Source organism: Pseudopipra pipra, chromosome Z (assembly GCF_036250125.1).
Source record: "Pseudopipra pipra isolate bDixPip1 chromosome Z, bDixPip1.hap1, whole genome shotgun sequence".
Classification (NCBI taxonomy): Eukaryota; Metazoa; Chordata; class Aves; order Passeriformes; family Pipridae; genus Pseudopipra; species Pseudopipra pipra.
The window spans coordinates 65699559-65721007 of record NC_087581.1 but is presented as its reverse complement, the minus strand read 5'-3'; the positions used below and the strand labels follow the sequence as shown (position 1 = coordinate 65721007).

The window sequence follows — 21449 nt, the reverse complement described above, 5'->3', positions numbered from 1 at the left end:
AGATACCTGTGTAGGGGGACCCATCCCTCCAGGAGCTGCCCATAGGGAGTGGGCTGCATATGCTTGGTTACAGAGCTGCTGGATGCTTTCTGCTTTGGCATCCACCAAGTGCTGTAGAGCTTCTGGCAGTGTATCTGCAGAGGTCATCCCAGGATTCCAGCGTGGAGAGGCTGTGCTAAGAGCTGGTGAGCACTTGCCCCTCATGTGACATCTCTGGGAGCAGAGCAGGGGTGGGAGTCAAGGGTGTCCATCCTGTCAGGGGAGAGGCTGTTACTGGTGTCACCAGTGAGCTGTCACACGTGCCATGATGCAGAGCCTGGAGAGCTCTGGGACAGCAGCATCAACATCTCTGGAGCCATTAAAAAATCCCCCAAATTGAGAGTGATCTCAGGGCCTGGCCAGCCCTGTGCTCTGGGAGACAGGCCCTTGGTAAGTCAGGTAATGGCAATATGACCTCCACTCCACCTCAAGAGGAGAAGGACCCTCTGCGTCAGGACATTACAGGAATGTAAGAGAACCATTTTCCCTGCCCTGCATACAAGCAAAGACCCCAAGACCCAAAACGTGGGGAGAGGGAGGATGCCCCATTCCTTCCTGGCTTCAGGAAAAATCCTATTTGCATGACTGGGGAGCCAGGAACACAGTGGCTGTACAGAGTGGTTCCTCTCTTTGCCCCAAATGGCATTTCCCTGACAAACATGTATGATTCAGCCAAGTTTCAGCCTGTCACACTCAGCTGTTTTTAACCATCTTTTGTTCTCCTTACATGGTGGCTCAGCAAGGTCAAAGTGAAGCTGCCCAGAAACTGAAAACAAAAAGCATTCCAGGCTTTAGCAAAACAATTTTATTGTTTTTTGCAGAGGAAAACTGACCTTGAGAAAGACCTTCAGAGTGAAAATAGAAGCAGAAAGGGATGTATGGCTTCAGGGATACAGGAAAAAGCCCAAGGTGTGCAGCTCCAGCTGACTAAAAATTATACTGGGTTTCAGGTTTGCAGTGCCACTCACATTTATGCAAGTCAGAAATGGCTTTCAGAAGGATGGATGCTGGACTGTATGCTTAACCTGTGCTGTGGCAGGACACCATGAAGCCTTCTGTGGGCCTGAATGAGACAACCTGTCTGCAGAGAGAGCAGGGGGCTCATAAGCCACAGGCAGCAGGCAACTCCCAAAGGACTGCCTCTGTACAGTTGACCACACTGTAACCTGAAAGAGTCATAGAAAGCAGAGTGACAAGGAGAATGTGGGCTTTATGACTAACCAGAAAGAAGCTGCTGCAGTATTCATCAGAGTTTGTGAGGCAGGAGTCAAAATAAGTAAAATCCCCAAACAATCAGAAAATCAATACAGATCATCGTGCCTAGGCTTCGTGAATGAAAATTTGTGATTAATACAGAACATGTGTGTTGAATTCGCTATCCTGGTGGTCGTTTTCCAGAGGAGTATTGAAATCTTCCAGTATTTCTGCTTCTGTTGGTTTCACCACCTCCTCTTCACCTATAATGCATGTAAGATCATTTCATACTGGGGTCTCTCATGTGTTTTCCCTCTGTCCCATGCTAAAGCCCCCAAGGCCAGTCTCCTGTAACTGCATGTTTGGTAGCTCCAGATGGACTCCCTGCTTTTCAAAGGCAGTCTCAGTTGTGGAGTGGAGTTGGAGAGGGTAAAGCCCTGGTGGGTTTAAAGGCAGGAGGCAAATAAACACAAACCTGATGGTTGCCCATTTCAAGACTTCTGGGCTGGAAGCTGCATTGGTGTGATGTGCCACAGTCAGCCCCAGGCCTCAGGAGGCAGAATGGAAGTTTTCTGTGGCACTGAGGGCACTGTATGCCTTGCAGCAAGAGGCCTTTTCTTCCCTGCTGGCACAGACATTGCTAGGAATGTAGTAATTGGGGGTCAGAGGATGCTCACCTCCTCTGAAGCAGATCCTAGGTTTTCCTGGTTATGAAGCAACCTGCATACTGGGCCCACTGGCTGCTGTAAATGTGCTCTACACTTAACAAAGCCAGATCTGGGAGCAACTCCTGCTACATTAGCTGTAAATGGATTTCTCGAGCCCAGACACCAGTCTGCCACTCAGACCAGCTTAGTGCCCTCCATGCCTCGGTCCCGGCAGGTTTTGAAGGTGTAGTTGCCTGTAGACACCTGCCCCTTGCCCTAGTGCCCACCCTTCCCTCCCCACCACCCCAGTGTCAGTCCTGAAACTGGGTGGACTGTGGACAGAGCATGCCCAGACTTTGGCTTTCCCTGACCAGCTCTGACCTCAAGAAACAGCATCTTCTCTACACAGCATCTCTGCCCTAATGTGGCTCTTGGCAGAGCCACAGAAGTGTTCTTAGGACAAGGAGCTATTATTTAGAGCCAGGGACCGCAGACCCCATCCCAATGACTCTACTGACAATAGTAGACTTTTTGTCTCTCCGTGTGACTTAGAGAGCACAATCTGTCCCCCCAGCCCCAACATGCCCCCCACCCTTTCACAGCTACCCAAGTAACGTTTGGTGGGGAAGGAACCCATGCCCTAGAAGTGCTGTGGGATGATTGTTGATGGGGTGGGCAACCTTGGCTGACAGTTCTCCAGAGGCAGCACTGTACTGCCTCCCAAGCCACCATAGGGTCAGCATCTCTGTGGCAACTCACCTGCAGGATCCAAGCTCCTGGCTGCTGGTTCCCCTTCCACTGCTACTGGTTGCATCCCACTGACCGGGTTGTGGATGGTCAGCACGGGCAGCTGTTCTTGGTACACTTGTTCAGGCAGTGCTGGCTCAGAGTGCACTAATTCAGGCAGTGCTGGCTCAGAGTGCACTGGTTCAGCCTCCTTCTGCAGCTCAGGCTGGGGGTCTGTGGTTGGTTCCGGGTCCAGGGTGACCTTCACCTCCGGCTGACGGCCCCGTCCTCTTTTGGCTCCTCTGCCTCTCTTTTGCTTTTGGTTCTTATGCACCCTGCCAGGGGGTTTCACACGGGTGAAGACTTGGGAGTAGGGCAGAGGACTTTCCCTCCTGCCTCAAGGCTGCTTTGCCAGGTCCTCTGTTATTATTGTGACCCAGTTCATCCCAGCAGAAGCATCTCCTGAGCCTGGCATGACAGCCGTCTGGGGCTGCACCGGTGGGCAAGAGCTTGTGCATCAAATTTTTCACCAGCCCCACACTTTTTTTGAGGTTTGCTTGCCAGCCAGTCAGCCACCTACATAACCCACGCCCCCCATTAATCACTGTCTCCCAGCTGCTGGCTGCAGGTCACCTTTCCCCGCTGCAGACTGATGGCTCTGTCCTTGGGTGAAGATGCAGAGGCTGGGCTGCCATGCTTGGACTCAGGTTAAGTGCACCACAAAAACAATTCCAAACCAAAAGCAAGATTTACCTCAGAACCCACTGAGTCGAATCTTTCTCCAGGGCTTCTGCTTTTCTTTTTCTGAGCAGCTCCCGGTCCCTCAAGCGGTGCGTTATGATGACATCTGCAGGGATAAATTGAGTGCTAATATGATATTCTGACCAAGGGCACAATTTGATCCTTCCCTGCCCAGTGCTAGAGCACTGATGCAAGGGGCCATGCTTTTTTTGGGTTTTGATACAAAACTGCTTGGGCGCTATACTTCCAGCATAGCCTCAGTGGGGAGGATCTGATGACACAGCACCCAAAGCTCCCAGGCTCCTAGTTGCAAATTGCTCTAAATTTCTATCTAGTTGCAATTTTCATACTGGTGCTGCAGTCTTGGGGTGACTCTTGTCCAACCTACTCCCCTACTGTGCTGGGGCCTGATGGAAGCATGGGGCAGGCTTCCTGTGCCACAAAGGGAAGTGTGAAATCCTTTGGTCAGACATCACTACAGACTGCAAGATAATTCTTCATGTTTGCTCCATTGTTACCCTTTTTCCCAGGCAGCTGCAACTGGCCACTGCTGAAAATAAGATGCTTATCTAACTAACTAAGGAGATAGCCTTGGGTGGCAGAACAGCCAGTCCTACAACACAGGAGCAGCTCTGTGAGGGAGAGAGCGTGAGCCAGAGGCACAGCCTCCCCCTACACAGCTGCTCATGTGTATTAGGCTGAGACCCTGTAGACCAGACCAAGAGAGACCAGAGACCGAGACAGGGGTAGTACACTCTGCTGGAGGTGAGAAGGCTGGTCCCAAAGACTGCACAAACAGCCCCAAGCTGGATTGCAGAAGACCGTGGCAAAGCTGAAGAAAGACTAACTGATATGAGAAAGCTCCAATGCTGGCTTTACCATTGGCCAAGATGTGCAGGTTACCTACAGCCACCAGCAGAGAGGAGCACCCCCAGATCCCAGTCACCCTGTGACATGCCTTCCTAGGCCAAGCTGAGCTGTGCTCATTTCACTGACTACAAAGGGCTCCAAATGGCTTCCTAAGGCAAAGACCAGCTTGGTGAACAGTCTGAACTTCACCTCTCCATGTCTTTGCTCTAACAGACAGCATCTCTGATGATGTGGCAATAGGTCCTATGGTTTCTGATCCAGTCAGCTTGAGTTTTCTAGCTTGGACTCCAAGCTATAATAATAAAAACCTGGCTCAAATCAAGTAGCATGAGATCAATCCCATGAGACAAAGGGCAATACCACTTCACTGATACCTGGAGGGAGAGGAAATTCTTCCCACCTGTATACTGAAGAGATCACAAAAGAATTGATTTTTATAGTTTCAACAAAACCCACACAAGGAAAAAGCAAAACTGTGACCTGCTTCTTTTAGATGTAATCAGATCCATCTCTTTTCACAAAAAGCCTCAGCTCACACTAAAGTATTAGATCAAATCAGTGAAAATGGTCATTTTGTCATTCCCTTGATCAGATGGTAGAATTGGCAAGATGAAAAGGACTTCTGAGGCTGAGCTGGAACTATAGCTCTTTTATCCCAGGTGCCTGTTACATGCAAGAAAAAATGTAGTCCAGTACAGAAAAAAGCAAAACTGACAGCAGGAGCCAGCCTCTACCCAAAGTAGATCTTTACACAAGACACTTCTGATAATTAATTATAATCTTGCAGAAATTTAACTTGGAAAAGATTTATATTCATCTCCGTGCCGTCAAAGCAGAGTCAACTTTAACATTACATCATACTGTCCAGGACCCTGTCCAGGGAAGTTGAGAGTAACTCAAAGAGAAATGGGAGGTTTTTCCGCAACATAAAGCAGTATCAGAGGAAGTAGTGCTCAGCCAGCAGGAGATGGCTCTGCCATCCACATAGCAAAACTCAGGAAGCTGCCAGGGAAGATGAGGTTACAAGTTGCAGTAGCAGCACCTGCAGAGGGCTTCAGTTCAGCTACTGAAGTCTGTAATCCCTTGCACATCCCATTTGCAGCCAAGGTAACTTTCTTTTCCCTTCGAAATGTATTGCGAGCTGTAAAAGCATTTTTAGCTGCTTGTAATCAGTCTCTCTCCCAGGCCTTTCTAAGCAAACACCCCTCATTAATTTCTAACTGGTCCAAGAAAGCACTCCCACAAGAGCTCCAAAGCTGTCCGTCACCTGCCAGCACTAGGCAGGAAAGATCTCAGTAAAACATACCCATCCTGATGAAAAATCGTTCACTAGAAGACACAAAGGCACAGAGATTAAATGAAAAGAAAAAAAATCAAGCTGTAAGAACGATGAGACAGTATTGCCAGTCTGCAGACAATTTATTGATGCTGCCTGAGGGACTTAGAGTTGAAAAGCCTTTACATGTGTTTCTGCCTTTGTGATCTGAAATGTAACATGTAAAAAGACACATATACTTGCAGTTAAATGTGCATCCTCCACCCCCAAGTGTAAACTAGTAATTATTAGCTCCTATTTTCGAAACCACTGGTGACAAAGATAATTCTCTCCTCTCTCCAAAAACTTAAGTTAGGAATGGTCTCATCATTACCTGGCACAGCATACTCCTGACGGGCTGCAGAGCGTGGCAGGGAAGAATCCGGAGAAGGATGGTCTTTGCTTAAACTCTCCATTGCTCTTTGCAGTTTTAAACAGAAAGCAGCTTAGTTCCCTGGAGAAGGCATCTGGAGATACTGGTGCAGCATAATGAGAGCTTGAAAAAAATGCAGACTGCCCGCCCTAAACCTCTTATCTGTCCAGGCCACTGGGAGGGTAATAATATTCTTCTTATCAGAGTGCAAAGGTGTGAAAGTCTCTATCCAGGATCTACTCTGTGGATTGCAAAACATGTTAGTGCTTTTATACTGCAAATAAATCCACTTTGGATAGGAAATTTACACTCACTGCTGCTAAATTGTGACTCAAATGCTCTCCTTTATGGTGGACAGATGTTGCATGGCAGGCCAGGATGCAGCATTGCCTCACTGCTGGTTTCCAGAATGAGATGCAAGGAGGTGTTGTTAGTCCTTGAGGACCCTTTGAGAGGTCTGAAATGGGATGTATGCTGTCTGAAAGGTGTTCGCATAGGACCCTGGCAGTGCTGGAAAGGGACATCCTCCAGCTCCCCTCGCAGGACTGTCTGCTGCATGAGGTCAGGACGGCTGTGTTGTCATATTCTTTGGAAACCCCTAAGGACAGAGACTGCCAAAGTCATGTTACCTGTCCAAGGGCTACACCACCTTCCTGGGAAATCCAGACAGAATAATAAATCCATACCTGTCTGTGCATGTTGAGGACTTCCCAATGACTTGCTGTTCCAGTGGATTGAGGCTGTGAGCAAAGCACTTCACTCACAAAGGAGGATGGCAATGGGCAGCCCCAGTGGAAACAGTGAGAAGACCCAACTGGTCCCTTGCTCCCACAGGATGATTTCCTTTAGCAGTTGTTCCTAGCTCCCTGTTGCCCATCTCAGCCCCAGGGCTGCACAGCATGCAGCCTCATGCAACCTCTGTAGGACCATCTGCAGGGCCAGGACAGCTGCCAAGGAGAAGCTTCTGCTTGGTACAATAGCTTTGATGCCGAGAACCTGTTCCCTGTTCTGTGGGAATGGCCAGGCCCTCAGGTCAGTGCATGTGAGATGAGGTAGCAGTCCTGGCCTCCCCTAAAAATTGCCTTCAAAGTTTCTCACATCAGGATAGCGCAGAAAGGCTTAAGATTACAGTGTGTATAACAACTCTGATGGACCACAGACACCTCTTTACCCAGCTTCTAATGCACTCAGTGCCAGGGTATTTGGGATTCAGCTTCTACTAACACTTTTCTCTATGAGACACTCACCTACTTATGCACTGGTGAGGTGCTTGTGCTCTTAATCCCTTCCCTCCCTGCCCCCCATGAACTCAAAGTGGCTCAAAAGTTGGTGGAAGAACCTGATAGTGTTCTTGTACCCCCAGGTCCTCTGGGAATTGCCTGCCTTTCACAGCAGGGATGATCCCAGCTCCTTGAACAGTCCCCAGACTTGCCCTGAAGCAGAGCAGCTCCTCAGGGAAGAGCCAATCTGGCCTGCCTCCAGTCTCTGCCAGTCTTTTTTATTTTTAATGAACATCATTTGCTCTCAGCAGCATCTCTCTCTAGGTCCCTGGAAACTCCAAGGCTTGAAACTTCATGCCTGTGGGCGTCTTAAGATGTAACCCTGGGGGTCCAAGGTCATCTCTGCTGCCTTTCTGCTTATCCCGAGTTACCACTTCGCTCCAGGGCTCCTGCCCTCTGTCCACTACAGATTACGTGGTACCTCCACAGAGGTGGGGTAGGTCTAACAGCCCCAAAAGAAGCAGCAGGGTGGTGGCAGCAGAGCAGATATGGGAACGCTCTGATATGGGAGGGTGGGCCAGGAACATGGATGGCATAAAGAGATGTGAGGCTTCCAAGTCATTCAGGGTAGTTTCTTGTAGCTCAGTCATAAGCGAAGGCATGGTGTCCCAAGCTGGTGGAGGTGTCCTTGTTCCAGCACTGTGTGAGGCTGCACAGCCCTGGGGCCACCCTGGTCATGCAGACATCGGAAAACTGTATCCTTCAGGATGCTTTACTGTGCAAAGGCATTGCTTGTGGAGAAGAGAAACATATCAGACCTTGAACATTGTGTTCCTTTCTGGGTGGGTCCCTCACTACAACAAAGATATAGAATCAGATTATGCTGAGTTGGAAGGGACACATCAGGATCATCAAGTCCAACTCTTGGCCCTGCACAGAACACCAGAAGAATCCCACCATGTGCCTGAAAGCGTTGTCCAAACGCTTCTTGAACTCTGGCAGGCCTGGTGCTGTGACCACTTTCCTGGGGAGCCAGTTCCAGTGACCAACCACCCTCTGGGTGAAAAACCTTTTTATAATATCCAACCTAAACCTCCCCTGACTCAGCTTCACATCATTTCCTCAAGTCCTGTTACTGGTCACGAGAGTGAAGAGATCTGTACCTATCCCTCTTCTTCCCCTCATGAGAATGTTGAAAACCTCAGTGAAGTCTCCCCTCAGTCTCCTCCAGGCTGAACAAACCAAGTGCCCTCAGCCACTCCTCACACAGCTTCCCCTCCAGACCCTTCATCATGGCCCTCCTTTGGACACTCTCTAATGGCTTAATATCTTTCTTACATTGTGGTGCCCCAAACTGCACACAATATTCAAGGTGAGGCTGCTCCAGGTCAGAGCAGAGCGGGACAGTCCCCTCCCTTGACTGGCTGGTGATGCTTTGCCTGATGCCCCCAGGACAGGGTTGGCCCTCCTGGCTGCCAGGGCACTGCTGACTCAGATTCAACTTGCCACCAACCAGGACCCCCAGGTCCCTTTCCACAGTGCTGCTCTCCAGCCTTTCATCCCTCAGTCTATACACACAACCAGGGTTTCCCTGTCCCAGGTGCAGAAATTGTGACACTGGAGTGTGTTCAAAGGAGAGCAACGAAGCTGGTAAAGGGTCTAGAAAACAAGTCCTGTGAGGCTAAGGGAGCTGTGGGTGTTTAGCTTGATGGAAAGGAACCTGAGGGGAGATCTTATTGCTCTGTACAGCTACCTGAAAGTAGATTTTAGACAGGTGGGGGTCCATCTCTTCTGCCAAATAACAAGTGATATAACAAGAGGAAATGACCCCATATTGCTCTGGGGGAGGTTTAGATTGGGTATCAGGAGAAAGTTCTTTCCTGAAAGGGCTGTTAAACACTGGAACAGGCTGCCCGGGGCAGTGGTGGACTCACCATCCCTGGAAGTATTTAAAAGACATGTAGATGTGGTGCTTAGGGACATGGTTTAGTGCTGTATATGACAGTGCTGGATTAGTGGTTGGATTTCATGATCTTAAGGGTCTTTTCCAACCTAAATGATTCTATGATTCTACATTTTGGGCTGCTTGCAGGTGATATGAAACATGGAAGAAAGGGTGGAAATCCCCGTGTGTTTCACTGCTCCACGGGAACTGGGTGCGTGCTCAGACCGTGGCTAACTCAGCTTCTCACACCCATCTCTACTCAGTCACTCCAAAGCCTGGCGAGGTCTGATAAGTGACTCTTGACTCAGCAAAATATTGCTGATGACACTGCAGAGCTGGTGCTGTGAATGTTTCTCCGTTCTCCATCTTCTACCCTGAAGGGAGCACGTGTACAAGAAAGAGCCACTGTGCCCCCAGAGTCTTTAGAGGTGTTTAGTGGAAAACAGATGGGCGTTAAAACCTTACAGAGCTTGTGCTTGCACCTCTCGGGAATGAACTCTCTGTAAGAGATCTGTCTCTTGTGTGTAACTTACTTTAAATCCCAAGGAAGTGATTTTATTATCCCATGGGAAGGCTTTGAAAATGGTTAAAAACATAGAGATTACAGACCCCACTGCCTAGTTTTGAGTTATCTATGCTCTGAAGAAGAGGTACTGAGAGGCAGAGTCTCACTCACAATGGCACTGGGCTCATTTTAGAGCCCAGCACTGCCTCCCTGTGCCCCACCAGCACCAGCAATGCAGTGATGTCTTCTTCATCAGAGCTCCTGAGCAGATGTGGCCAAAGCTGCCTCCCCTTTGTTATGAATGAATTTGTGAAACTAAGTTTAACTTTCTGGCCAGTCTCGGTTGCGTGAACTGTTGCAGCTGGACACCTTACAGTGTGCCAGATACTGCTTCCCTCCCCTTTCACTCCACATTTCAGTTCATCTAGCCCTGGACCACCTCCACTGATGCATCCAGTTTATAAACAAGGACCTGGAAGAGTTCAACTGGGTGTTCAGCAACCTGAGCATCTCCAGCGTCACAGATTCCTCAAGTGTCACTGGAGCTGCTTGGTAGGGGAACACCCACAACCTTGGGTACATCTCACTATTGCCGGTCCATGACATAGCTTTCAAAAGTACAAGGGACAACTGGACTTAGGACTGGATCCTGCCACTGGTGGAACTGCTGTCACTGTAGACCTGACAACACCAGGCTTTGGATCTATGTATAAGTCAAAGGTCTTCATGACCCTCCAGTGTATCTCTCTTTCCCCTATCTGGCAATGCTACTGCAAGGCAATATCCAGAGACCCAAATATCCCTCCCTGCAGTCATGGGTGCAGCCCTGAGCCCAAGGTTATCTGAGGGATCAACGTGGGCAGCTGGGGAAGATACACCACTGCCACCCTAGCACACTATCAGGGCATTTCTTCCACTTTTATCTGACAAACTTGCAGGCTTGTCCTTCACTCCCTGACTTCAGGCACATTTGGAGGCAACTTGCCTGGTAGCAACACACTTCTCTGGGAGCCCAACTACCAGTTGTTCTGTGTGACAAACTATGGTGCTTGTGAAAACAGATAATCCCCTCCTCTTCCTGCCTTGATTGAAGCATGAAAAGATGGGAAACAGGTGGATAAATTGAACAGGCAAAACTGTATGCAGAAGTGCAAATCCACATTCATACCCTTTGGCACAGATCAGGGCATTGCAGGCATTTTGCTGTCCATCAGCTGCCTCCTGAGCCTCACCTGACCTTGCCAGCCACAGATCTGCCAGTCTTCAGAGTCAGGCTCTCTGCACCAGGCTAGTCTTGCACAGGCCCTGAGGTCTGTGGTGGCGTTAAACCATTCCCACCATCCTCCCCTTGCTCTACAGCTTGCTTTTGAGCCATGTGAAATAAACAGGCAAATCCACCAGTCCCTGGGGAGGACTGGTACCTCTGAATTCGCTGTGTGTAGAGTCAACACTGACACTGTCCTGTGGCTGCCCATGCTCTAACCTTGCAGGTCTGACCTATAAGTGTGTGCTTTAGTTCTGCAGTTTCTGAATAAACACTCCACGTTGTGCTGGAGGCATGTGGTTTCCCTCTTCAGAAGAGCCTCTGGATTGTGTTGTTTTTTCCTAGCCTCTGCACATAAATAGATGTGGCTCTCAGGGAATACGAGAAGGGCTGCAGCCACTCTGCCTGTGCAGCTTGAGCCATGGCATGGGGCTGAGATACTGGTGACCTCCAGCCACCCCAGGAGGAGAATGGGTCCCAGTCATGCACCATGCTAAGCTGGGCATAAACTTCCCCTCAGCCCTGGCAGAAAGCTGGGATAGAGCTGCCCAAATACATCCTGCCTGTGGCTGGGTTGGCAGCAGCAGGAGCAGAAAACCCCAGGACAGAAGTGAGCCGTACATTTGTGTTGTTCACCGTGGAAGTGTTTTGGGGGTCATAACCCCACCAAAGCCCTTCCCTGTGGTGCACAGGAGACACCAAGGTCTGCAGAGAAGACCTGGCAATGCAGAGAGCAGCACACAGCCAGAGCACCTCTCCCTTGCTACCGGAGGACAGAAAAAGGAAAAACAGGCTTGCAGAGCCTCAGGGCAAATGAGCGAGTGGTGTAACAGCAGCACCCATGGATGGGTGGGCAAGCTGTGTCCCCTCCTCTGCAGAAGTGGAAAGGGTCCAGGAAAGGAAAACAGGGACAATCAAAGCTTTTAAAACAACTCTGAGCCAGGCTAGGACTTCTCAGCCTGGTAAAGAACTTTTTAAGGAGAGAAAACTTTTGATGACAGCAGCTGCCTCTGGGACAGAAAATGGTGGATGCAATCCATCTGACTGAGCATGGCTGTTTTATGCTCCTCAATACTATTTCCTGGTGCAGCATTAAATCTGTCAGCAATGGCTTTGTTGTGCATTATGGTGCTGCAGTGTCCCATCTGGTGGCTCCAGCAAAGTGCGGAACTGGGTGAAGGGATGAATTCCATCTGATCAAGCACAGTAGCCACGACACTGGCACAGCTCCCAGACTTGCAGAATGGTCACTGACTTCAGGGAGCTCACTTGACCATATGATGCACCCCGTATTCTTACTCAGATGCCTGCAAATAAGAGGTGTACAGTATACAATTATAGTATAGTAGCAAGTCAGAGCAGCATGATCTCCTGTGGGTGAGGACAGGCCTATCCTTGGAGGGTGTCAGTTCACACTGAAACACTCTTCAAAGCTGGTCTGTAATCTCAGCCAGTAATTCTGTAGAAATATATCTGGTGCAGGACTGAACTGAATTCAGGAGACAAGTCCTGGATGAGTCAGTGTCCTCTGATAGCTGCCACTATGAGCAAAGAGGGCCCCTTGCACACCCAATGTGTACAACCTCATTACAAGTATTTTGTGAAAGGTGAGTTGTGGACCATGTGGTAGAAGTGGAAGATGAAAGAGCAGAGGGAGCCCCAGAGACTGCTGATGCACACTGACACTGTTACCCTGGTGGGACTGAGCCCTGCCACAGTCTCAAAGATGGCCCTGACACCAGGACAACCAAGACCTGAAATTTGTTCAGGTTGCTCTCAAGTGCTGGAGCAGAGATCTGGGGTCTCTTGTGTTCTCCACTCAAGCTCTTTCCATGCCCCCATGTATTATCTGAGCTGATTGGTATGTGAAAGCCTTTTGGATAAAAAGCTGAATAACATCTAATATGAGAAGTGCAGATGTTACTATTTTCAATTTACATCACCTCTGGAAGCAGTGAAGCAGTTTACTAGTGAGCCAGGGAGACATCTTCTCTCATCCTGAAAAAACTTTACTTTCCCTTTGCGAAATTGCCTCCTACAGAAAAAAACCTGCACTTGTCCAGTACTGTCTTCATAAGGATTTGTGTTTTTCTTGCTATTCCTCCATGGCTTTTCTCACAGTAATGTGGGTGAGGTAATGTGCAGAACACCTTGTTTTGTGATGTGGACTTGAAATTAATGTTTTGACTACACTTTTATCAGCCCTTTATGGGAACTGGCTTGTCGTGTTTTCCCTCAGCCTTGCACAAAAAAGTGCTGTTTAAATAAGATTGTACATGTTATTTTTTATTATTTACCATAGCTAATGTAAGTGTCCAATCAGCACAGAGCACACAGGATCAATTAATCACCTGTTTCTAGGTTCAGGAAAGCTATCAGAAAGCTCAGGTATTTTGACACTCCCCATCTTTCAGAATCCGGATGTCTTGCCTGGTTTTCCTAAAATAATACAGGAAAAAAGAGTAAGAGAGAAAAAAAAAATACTTTGCGAGTCACACTTTGGCTGCATTCCATCAAATGGAATGGAACTGACTATTACAAAATAGGCTTACTCATTTTCCTGTCTAAAAAGTTGAGGTCAAGTCATCCTGGCTCACAGATGTCCCCTCCCAGGGCCTGTGACACTTGTGGTGGGTCTCCAGCCCAGCCTGCTCACAGCAAGGCTGTCCCTAGTGTGAGGTTACAGTGGCCATGGCTCTGTCTGAGCCCTAACCACCACCCCACAAGAATGGAGACCCCCTCCTCACACCTCCATGGTGCACCACCCTCCTGGGGAAAAGGTTTTCCCTGCGTCAAATTTTCAGCCTCTTGGACCTGCTGCTTGTGGCTGTTGCCCCACGTTGTATCACTTGCTACTACCAAGAAGAAGTGGCTCCATCCCATTTGCAACTGCAGGCTGCTGCTAGATAACCCCAGGCCTCCCCTTCCCCAGACTAGCTGGGTGCAGCTCCTCCAACTTCCTTGCAGCTTCACTTGACAAGCTGGTTATCCGTCCCCCCTTGCAGCCCAACACACGGCTTGTGTTATTTGCCATGCAAGTGCAGTCTGCCATGGATTTTCCCAGGCACAAATGACAGTATTTCACAACCGCCCAGATAGCCTAAATTAGACCCAGGAGGTCTCTGCCAAGGGCATGAGCTTACATTTGCTCCACACAGAGCTGGCATTCATTTGCATAGGTATTCCCGTCGGTCCCACAGATAGGCAAGTACAGGAGGGGGCAGGCCTGCAGGTCAACCATGTCTGCACACACCGGCTTGAGAGGAGAAACCACAGCACACATTTCAGTGCCAGCAGGACCCATCTCTTCCTCCCACAACGCCCAGGCAGGAGCAAGTGCCACCGGCAACCTGGTTCCTTCTGCCCCAAATGGGGCAGGGCATGCCCACACAGGGAGCAGAGGCCACCACAGCCCTCAGTGGGATTGCAGCCTGGGATTTGATGTGGGTTTGGTGCTGGAACACCAGTACCCATGAGTCCTGGATGATTGCTGGGAACAGTCTTTCTCCCAGGCACACCAGGCATATCCATCTCAAACCACGAACAAGGAAAAAACCAGAAACCTCTTACCTTTCTCAGGCCACTCTCTTCATTCAGCTCTGCACCTGAAATAGAGCAGAGACCCATGAGCATGGCACACCTGTGACTGATGGCAGAAGTACAAGTCATCAACTGAGGATCACATCCAAACCAAAGGGAAAGCAGTGCTGTGCAGAGCCCACTCAGGACCTGAATCAGCTGTGTGGGTTTCATGAGGGGGAATCAGTTTGCTGCATGCCAGCCCCACTCCCCCTGCCAGCAGTACAGTACACAGCTTCCATCCACAGCTGCACTGGCTGGGGCAAAGCTGGAAACGGCTGTTCCTACCCACTAAACCATCTTCCAACAGCCCTCTCTCCCAGTCTCTGGACCAGAAGTTCCACAGAGCATCCAACACATCTCAGGAAATGGGAAACCAGGCAGTAATGTATGGGGCATGGAGTATCCTCAGAAGGCTGGTGATGCTGCACAGCTGGACAATTGCAATCCCTAGGGAGAGCAGCATTCGGTGGGTCTTTCTTTTTCAGTCAGGCAGAGTAGTAGCAACAGTTCACAGCCCATCTGTGCCCATCTAAGGTCATGAAGGCTCTCACACAGGTTGGTGCAGGACCACCCCTACATGCACCTAGGTAGCAATGGCTTTCCAGTACCTACAAACAGGTGCTTTCCACATGAATATGCTGAGCACACAGGGTTCTTGCAAGGACTTGCCAGTCTTCATGGAAGCAGGAACTACAGTAGCTGCCACCCCAGTGTACATGCTGTCCTCCTAGGACCTGGTTCCTGTTCAAACTGTGAACTCTCCCTATCCCATCCCTCTCCCAGGTGCAATACAGCTGATGAACCAGCCTGCAGTCCTTGCCCTGAACTGCTAATAAGGAAGGTACGGTGTGTTTGCTCCAGTCCTTCCTCACCATGCTGCCACTGTTTGTTTGCCCTCCTCACCTTCTCCCCAAACCAGAATTTCTGGATCTTTCTTCCCTGTCACCCACTTTTGGTCCTTCTGTCATTCCCTCAAGCAGCAGAGCAGACTTACCGCCGGCAGCAACCAGAGTCACCACTGCTGCCACCACCACCACCACCAGGTCCCTCACAGCCATGGCTGGTTCAGGCAGACATGCTCGGGCACCTCGCTCTGGCTGCCTTTATAAGGGAGGGCACCAGCTTATCTCAGGAGTGCTGGGAAAAGCAGCATTTTGATCTGTGCTGGTAGCAGCTGGACTGTACACCCAGAGGGATGGATTGCTTGGGCACTCTCGTGCAACTGATAAGCTTCCCCTGTGCCTCTTTCCAGCTTCAGGTGACAGCACTGGAGGCTGCTTTACAATCCCTTTGCACAGTTGTCAGAGTTGGGCAAGGCTGCTCTTCTCCACTTACCCCAGCCACCTTACTCCTGAGTGTATCTTGCCCAAACCATCCCTTTGCAGCTGCTATTCTTCATACATGACATCTCTGTCATGTATGACAAAGATACAACAGGTATCTCTGTTTGAGTGGTGAGACTGCACATAGAAAAGCCCGGAAATTCAGGCTGATTTGGGTGGCGGCACTGTGGCCTGAGCATTATCCCATGAAATACAGCCAGCTGGATACTCAGTGGCCTGATGCACTGGGCAAGACCCCAGACACAACAGGAGGCCTGCCATCATGCTACAGCAAGCCCACCTAGGTACTGGGTGGGATGGGACAGGCTGGGGGTACAGAGGGGCTGGAGGGAACAAAATTTGGCTGATTGGGAGCAGGGAGCTGCAAGTGCAGTCACTGCCTGTGCTTAGGGGAGCCACGTAGTCAAAAGTGCTATGATACCTCACCACCTTGGTTGCAGCTGAGATTGACAGAGCAAAATTATTCAGTGTGTTGGAAGGGAGCTGTGTGTATGGGTACCCAGATCAAATACACAGAAGTGGCACACAGAGCACAGAGGGGACAGAGAGGCTGGATATAGGATCCTCAGTGGTAAGAGACAGTCTTTTCAACACACATCACCATTCAAGAAGAGCCCAGCTGCTTTGCCTCCCAGACTGGATGCTTGATGCCAGTCCTTCTGTGTGAGCATCCTTATAATCTCTTTCTCAGTAACTGAATTTTCCATATCTGTCCCAATCTTCCTTTCATGAAACAAAATCAGTTGGTGAAGGGTGAAGGAGGGGAAAGAGGACCACTGGGCATAAAGTCAATGTTGACTAAAAAACTCCCTTGGGATAGACTTGCTGAGATGAGGTCTGGGCCAGAAGGGGCAAAGGGTCTCTCCTTCCGCATGGGAGCAGGTAGGATGTGCCATGTGTGCAAAGGGTGGGCATGAGGTAGGTGTCCTACAGAAACCACCAGCAGGCTTGGAGGGCTACAGGCGCACAGAGACCAAACATTTGAATTTGCTGAGGATCTGACTATGACTGTGCTTAGGACATCTTTTCCCTACAGGAAGATACAGGCTGGCCTTGTCTGTCTGAGACAAAAGGGAACAGCTTGGTGAGCATCCCCCATAGCTAGAGAGGTGTGGGCCCTGCATGAGGTTGCTCATGTCCTTGCCACTGGGAGGCCCTTCCATATGCAACCCAGTAGGGCTGTGACCACATTTTGGGAAGGGAGAAGGTGACCATTTCAGGGTTCCTCTTGCAGAACCATTCCTCCACTCTGCTGAGGCAGCTGTGCACATGTTTCGTATTCCCTCTTCATGGAGTTTACACAGTTCAATAACCTTTGGCTTTTATTATTATTCCACTTTGGAAATCCCTCAACTAAAGTAAATATTTAACTGCATTAGCAGTTTTTCCTGAGGCACATGGGGTCCTGTTGGGCTTGTTTAGTCTAGTACAAGGGAGGCCAAGGGGGATCTGATAGCAGCCTACAACAGCTGAAAGGGAAGTTGATGGAGCCAATCTCTTCTTGGTAGTGCCAGATGATAGAATAAAAAGCAACTTCAGCCCTGAGATATTCAGGTGAGGAGTCAGGAAAGAAACCTTACCCCAGAAGGTAAACAACCCAAACCAGCAGAGAGGTGGGAGATCTCCATCCTCTGTGGGCCATATATAAAGCCACAGATGCCCTGACCAAACCCTGCTGTGCACAAGGCTTGGAGGGTGAGCCCTGAAGGGCCCTGCCACCAGCATGCTGGGCCCATGGCACAAGCAGATGTCACTCTCCAGCACACATGCATATATTTCCTTCGATTCCCGTCTTGCAGATCTGGTCCTAGCCAACACTCAGCTACATGGTCAACATGGAGCCACCTCCTGCAAGCTGCTCCCACATCAACACACAGCACAGCCCTGGATGAGGGCTATCATGGGCCTTTACAGTCTTCTTCAAAATCTTTACTATCAAAACCCATACCCAATTGCTGATTGTAATGCCTCTGGTGCTGCTGCTGCAAAGAACCCTGCTGTGGCTCCAGTCCCAAGCAAGTTCTTTGGATCATGCCAGCAGCAGCACGGGAGCAACATGTTGGGGCTGTGCTGCTGGAACATATTGTGTGCTCCAGATCAATCCCCTTGGATGGAGGGCAGCAGGAAATGTCTGTGTGCTCTCTGTGCTGGAGATCAGCAGTGCTGTGGAAAAGCTGTTGCCTGATATGAGGCTTGATCTTCCTCCACCTCATTCCTCAGTGATATTGAAATGCCACTGCCTTCACAGAGCAAATTAAAATGACATGCTAAGAGATGACAAAGGGGAATCACCCCTTGCAAACTGGTTTTGTCTTTTCTGGCTTTTCTTTCTGTTGCAAGCACAAGCTTGAAACCCCTAACAAAAGTTCTGTCTCCTGTCCCTCTCGAAGAAGAGGTGGGGGAATTCTTCTTTGGGTAAGACAGGAGGAGGTTTTCTAGTGGCTGCTTGCCCTCACATTGGCCAAGTGGCTCCAGCTGGCTCTGCCACATCCTCCCTGCACTTTTACCAGCAAGATGCGTACAAGGGGCAGGTATGAAGGTCCCAGTCTTGTCACCAGCAAGGCAGATAAACTGTGCTGGAGACAGTGGCAACATGGAAGGAGACTCCTGCTTCCACAACCAATCTCATCCTTGTTCGCTTGTGGCACTGCCCCTGCCTTTGTGCTTGTTCCCTTGGCACCCACCAGTCCATGTCCACGCACTGACCTGGGATCACTTGTCGCATCATGAGCCCTTATCACACCTTTCCCCTCCCAGGAGACTGCAGCTCTGTTTGCAGGGTTTCCATCTGAGTGGGCACAGATGGCAGGAGTCCAAATTGGATTGCATCACATCGCTCACGTCTGCGTGGTGGCCTTATCGGTGGTACGGCCTTGGTGTCGTCACCCCCCCACCCAGCACCTGCCGTTTCCTTGCTGTTATCTGTTCTCTTTCCTGGGTTTCACGGCTGTTTTTGGCCTTCCCACTTGCTGCACCCACACTGATATTTTAACTCCTGTTCTGCTGCTCCTCCCAGGCCTTTGGCATGCCAGCAGACACCAGGATCATACAAATGTTGCAGTACCCTGAAAGCAGATGCTGCCTTGCTTGTAAAACCCAAGCCCAGAGCCCACTATCTACCCTCCCGCTGCACAAAGGGGCAAGGCAAAAAGAGGAGGGCAAGTACCATGCTCATTTTCATCCTTAGTTTACTCCCTGCTTCCAGATGGCTTTTATAGAGAGGATAATAGTTGCTGCTCTGTCCCTCTGATCACTCTGAGGTCTCTCCACAAGTAAGAAGGACAAATTTGTTCTCCTTCGCACACAAAAAAACCCCAAAACAACCAACCAAACCAAAAATGAACCAACATCAGAGATGCAAGTGACCAGAGATTTTCCTTTGGCTATACAGTGGAGCCAAACCCTCACATCTGAGATCACCCTCTGTAACTAGGGCAGGGATCAGCCATCACCACTTCCCAGCAGTTTTGCCAGACTTTCTAGATTCAAACCACACCTTCAGCCACCTCACTCCTCTCTTTATTGCTGTGAGTAGATACTCCCATGTGTCAGGCAATGAGAAAGGCTCGTTATTTCTCTGATGATAGAAAGATTTCCCTGTGATACTGTCAGCTGTGAGAACACAAGACAGGGTGACTACGTGGACTGATCCTGCCTGCTGACACTTTCACTGGATAAGGTCAGGGCCAAGGTGGCATCAATCTGGAGAAGATTAGAGCTCCCACCAAGCCAGGCTGTACACTGGACCTCAGAAGTGCAACAGTTTAGGGGGAGCATCGATTGCACACCTTCTTCTCCTGCTTTTACTGCTGATGAAGTTTCTATAGCTGGGCAGAAGTTGCTGCAGCTTGTCCTGATCCAAGGGCACCTGCCTCTCCTCTCTCTTGTGTTTACCTTTGCCTGTTTGGACCTCTGTACTGCAAGGCATGCTCTAAATTCATCTGCAGTCTGCAAATGCCCTGCAGCTTTTTGGCAGCTTAAGGATGGTGTTGAGTCGCTTTTTCTCACATGCTCACACAGGAGGATTGGGTGACCAAATCCTCAGTGGAGCAGATAAAACAGCAGAAAACCACAGGTTTACTTTTTGCCCAGCAAGTGCTTGGCACAGTGTATACCAAGCCACAGTGCTGGTGCCAGGGAGGGGATGAGGCTGTGTGCCTGGGATGGGTGGGCAGAGCTCCCTTGATGCTGTGGGACTGTGCCCTCCTGCTCTGAGCTGACACAGATAACCTGGATGCTGGCAGCAGCAGTAGGTATATCGGCTGTTCCCAGCACACTGATGTTCAGTCTTGTTTATCTGGGAACTCACACCCACTGTAATTTACAAAAAAAAAAAATCAGGTTTCTGAGTCTCTTTTTCCCTGGAGCTGGTTTCTGAATGAGCAAACCTGTACTGGGCCTCAGTCTTTTATACCTTCTGAGAACAGTATTGCTAATTGCATTTTGTGCAGGACTGGATACTGTCACCATCCTGCATTTAGCAGCATACTGGAGAAAAACAGGTAGCACATAATGCCAGCTCTCCCCTTCAAAGTGACAGCTCTTCTTTGTGAGTTTTTGTGGAGGAGGTCCCTTGACTTTTGCAGGAGAGGCCTGGTCTTCCCAGTCTGCCAGTTGCTAAAGGACCTGAAGGTACCCCAGGGTGAACTGATGTGAAAAGGGACATGATGTAAGATAGCCAGGGAAGTCTTTCTGTTTCTCCTTGCATTTTGAGGGGATGTTGTTTGGTGATTTTGCATGGATCTTTGGTAACAGTGTCACCCAGTCATGCCCAGCCAACTTTCCGAATTGCAACTCGTTAACATTCACACATCTCCACTTTCTCCTACATGTCCAAGGGTGCAGCATCCATCTGAAGAAGAATCAGGGAACAAAACACTCTCTAGTATGCTGTTTATCTGATGAATGTGCAGGCACATGCACTGCTCAGCACTTTCCCATGAGCTAAATTGCCAGAGGAGGAAGATGCAGGTCTTCCACGTAGACACTAAGAGCAGAAACGTGTGTCCTTGAGGTTGCCTGCTACTTGTGACTTCAGAGCCCACCTAATATGCAAATATAATTTTTTCCAAGTGACCTATTAACTACTTGGGTATGTATCAATTAACACCGGGAGGGAGCCACAACAAAATACCATTGAACAGAAGGGCACCACCACCCTCAGTGAAACCCATCCTATTTCTTGGAACATTCCTGCAGCTTTTGGTTTCATTTCTCTTAAAAGCTGCAGAGTGAACTTTGCAGTCTCTGAGACATCTCATTTACGTTAATAGCAATACCCTCTGTTAACTCACATCTTTGCTTTATTTTTTACCCCACACTGTGGTCATCTAGATATGTACTAGTGGATCAGAGCAGAACTAGAAGGATTGGAAACAGAACTAAAAGTATTGGGAGCAGCTTACTTTTGAGTAGCCAGATGCTAACACAGTTTCCCCTTAGGGAACTGTCAGGCAAAATGAACTCAACAGTGGCACCAAACCACACTTTTGTGCATAATCTTCATCCCAGATTCTGCTCTGGAAAATACATGTCCAAGGGTCTAGCCAGGTCCTGGCACCAATGCTGTCTATCCCAGGAGGCAAAGCAGTGAATAAACAAGAAATGCACTGCTGAGCACCCTTATAATGGATTTATCTGATTTATAGATTAAATTTCTGTGACAAATGATTCGGGCTATATGTT

At 49.3% G+C, this 21449-nt stretch overlaps 2 protein-coding genes across 3 annotated transcripts; both read right to left on the bottom strand.

Moving 5' to 3' along the window:
- Window positions 1-829: 829 nt before the first annotated feature.
- HEMGN (hemogen) lies at window positions 830-6074 on the bottom strand. Its single transcript, XM_064641076.1, has 4 exons — window positions 5867-6074; window positions 3360-3453; window positions 2640-2941; window positions 830-1496 (listed from the first exon to the last, which is right to left on the bottom strand). Exons 1-4 carry the CDS (start codon window positions 5946-5948, stop codon window positions 1387-1389), a joined length of 588 nt encoding a protein of 195 aa, XP_064497146.1. The 5' UTR covers window positions 5949-6074; the 3' UTR covers window positions 830-1386.
- A 5841-nt stretch (window positions 6075-11915) lies between these two features.
- Window positions 11916-15557, bottom strand: SPINK4 (serine peptidase inhibitor Kazal type 4). Of its 2 annotated transcripts, XM_064642074.1 has the most exons (5): window positions 15416-15557; window positions 14410-14444; window positions 13983-14095; window positions 13191-13278; window positions 11916-12146 (listed from the first exon to the last, which is right to left on the bottom strand). In XM_064642074.1, exons 1-4 carry the CDS (start codon window positions 15477-15479, stop codon window positions 13224-13226), a joined length of 267 nt encoding a protein of 88 aa, XP_064498144.1. In that variant the 5' UTR covers window positions 15480-15557; the 3' UTR covers window positions 11916-12146; window positions 13191-13223. The 2 variants fall into 2 exon arrangements, with proteins under 2 accessions (XP_064498144.1, XP_064498143.1); XM_064642073.1 differs by lacking the exon at window positions 11916-12146 and having other exon boundaries at window positions 13093-13278; window positions 15416-15555.
- Between the last annotated feature and the right edge of the window lie 5892 nt (window positions 15558-21449).